At 44.5% G+C, this 1259-nt stretch overlaps 1 protein-coding gene across 1 annotated transcript in view; it reads right to left on the bottom strand.

Moving 5' to 3' along the window:
• LOC106323447 overlaps positions 1-620 on the bottom strand; it is a 1134-nt gene extending 514 nt beyond the window's left edge. The window contains exons 1-2 of the mRNA XM_013761570.1: positions 428-620; positions 18-301 (exon numbers count right to left, since the gene is read on the bottom strand). Of these exons, the coding sequence (XP_013617024.1) occupies positions 18-301; positions 428-620 (477 nt within the window). The remainder of the gene's footprint in view (positions 1-17; positions 302-427) is intronic.
• Between the last annotated feature and the right edge of the window lie 639 nt (positions 621-1259).

The following is a 1259-nucleotide window of genomic DNA, read 5'->3' as shown; positions in this document are numbered from 1 at the left end:
ATGAGCATCATCTGGACATGAGCTTCACGCATACCCGAGATTTCTGGAAGCCTGACCCCAACATCACTAAGATCTTTCCTGAACTTGGAAAGCACCTTCTTCTGAACTTTGGTGAGAACTCTTTGGGGGAAAGGGAGCTTATCATAGGGTGATAGCTCAACCTCAGTGGCTTCCTTTAGCTTAACCTCTTTCAGCTTGTTGTCAGCTCTCTTCTCAACTTGTTTCTCAGCCTTGTGCTCAGCTCTTTGCAAATTCGTTGCTTCAACCTTCCTGGCAGCGTTCTTCACAATTTGTGCTTCTGCTGTGGCCACAACAAATCTCTCAACTTCCCCAAACTCAGTTCCAAATACCAGTCGTTCAATCTCATCCTCCTCTTTTTCTCATGATCACTCAGCTCAATCTCTGGAGAAGTAGTGGAGAAGACAACATTGCAAGACTCCTTGGGGTTTTTTTTCTGGTTTCCCTGGTAGAGACTCCATTGGCTGCTTGGAGGATGAAGGCATAGAAGCAACTTGACTCTCCAAAGCCTTGAGATGAGAGGCAAGTTGCATGTACTTGTTGTTGAGGTCAGAATAGTTCCCATCAATCTTTGCATGGATGTTCTTGAACTCATAAATCATGGTCTTCTCATTTCTGGCCTGAAATTCCAAGAGTTACTTGAACATAGAATCCACACTTGAATCTGGAGCTTGAGCTTGGGAAGAGCTTCCTTGAATCTGAGGAGACTGGTTGGCTTGGTAACCTCCTTGCTGATTGTTGTAGTAAGGCATTTGCTGATAGTTGTTTTGGTACTGAAAATTGGGCTCTTCCTGTACCATGTCCATTAGCGTTGATGAAGCACAGCTCCTCTTGGCCTTCTAAACCATCAACCTCATTGACCTTAGGAGGAACCTCTTGACTAGGACCACCCACAAAGTTCATATGCTCCTGTTTAGCTTGGTTGGAAAGAAGCAAATCCATCTTGTCTTGTAAGGACTTGATCTCTTTCTTTGTATGCTGATCATCACTTCTGTTGACCCTATCATGCTCCTCACTGTAGACTAAGTCACTTTTGGCCATGTTCTCTACCAGTTCTTCTGCCTCTTCCACAGTTCTTCCCAAAAAGAAACTATTGCTGGCAGTATCAAGCATGTTTCTGCACTGTGGTAGAGCTCCTCTATAGAAGGTGCTAAGCAAACTCTCTTTGGTGAAGTCATGATGTGGGCATTTAGACCAATAGCCCTTGAACCTCTCCCATGCTTCACTAAATCCCTCTAGGT

This window comes from Brassica oleracea, chromosome C2 (genome assembly GCF_000695525.1).
Source record: "Brassica oleracea var. oleracea cultivar TO1000 chromosome C2, BOL, whole genome shotgun sequence".
Taxonomy (NCBI): domain Eukaryota; kingdom Viridiplantae; phylum Streptophyta; class Magnoliopsida; order Brassicales; family Brassicaceae; genus Brassica; species Brassica oleracea.
Note: the sequence above shows the minus strand (reverse complement) of the source record. Positions and strands in the feature narration are given on the sequence as shown.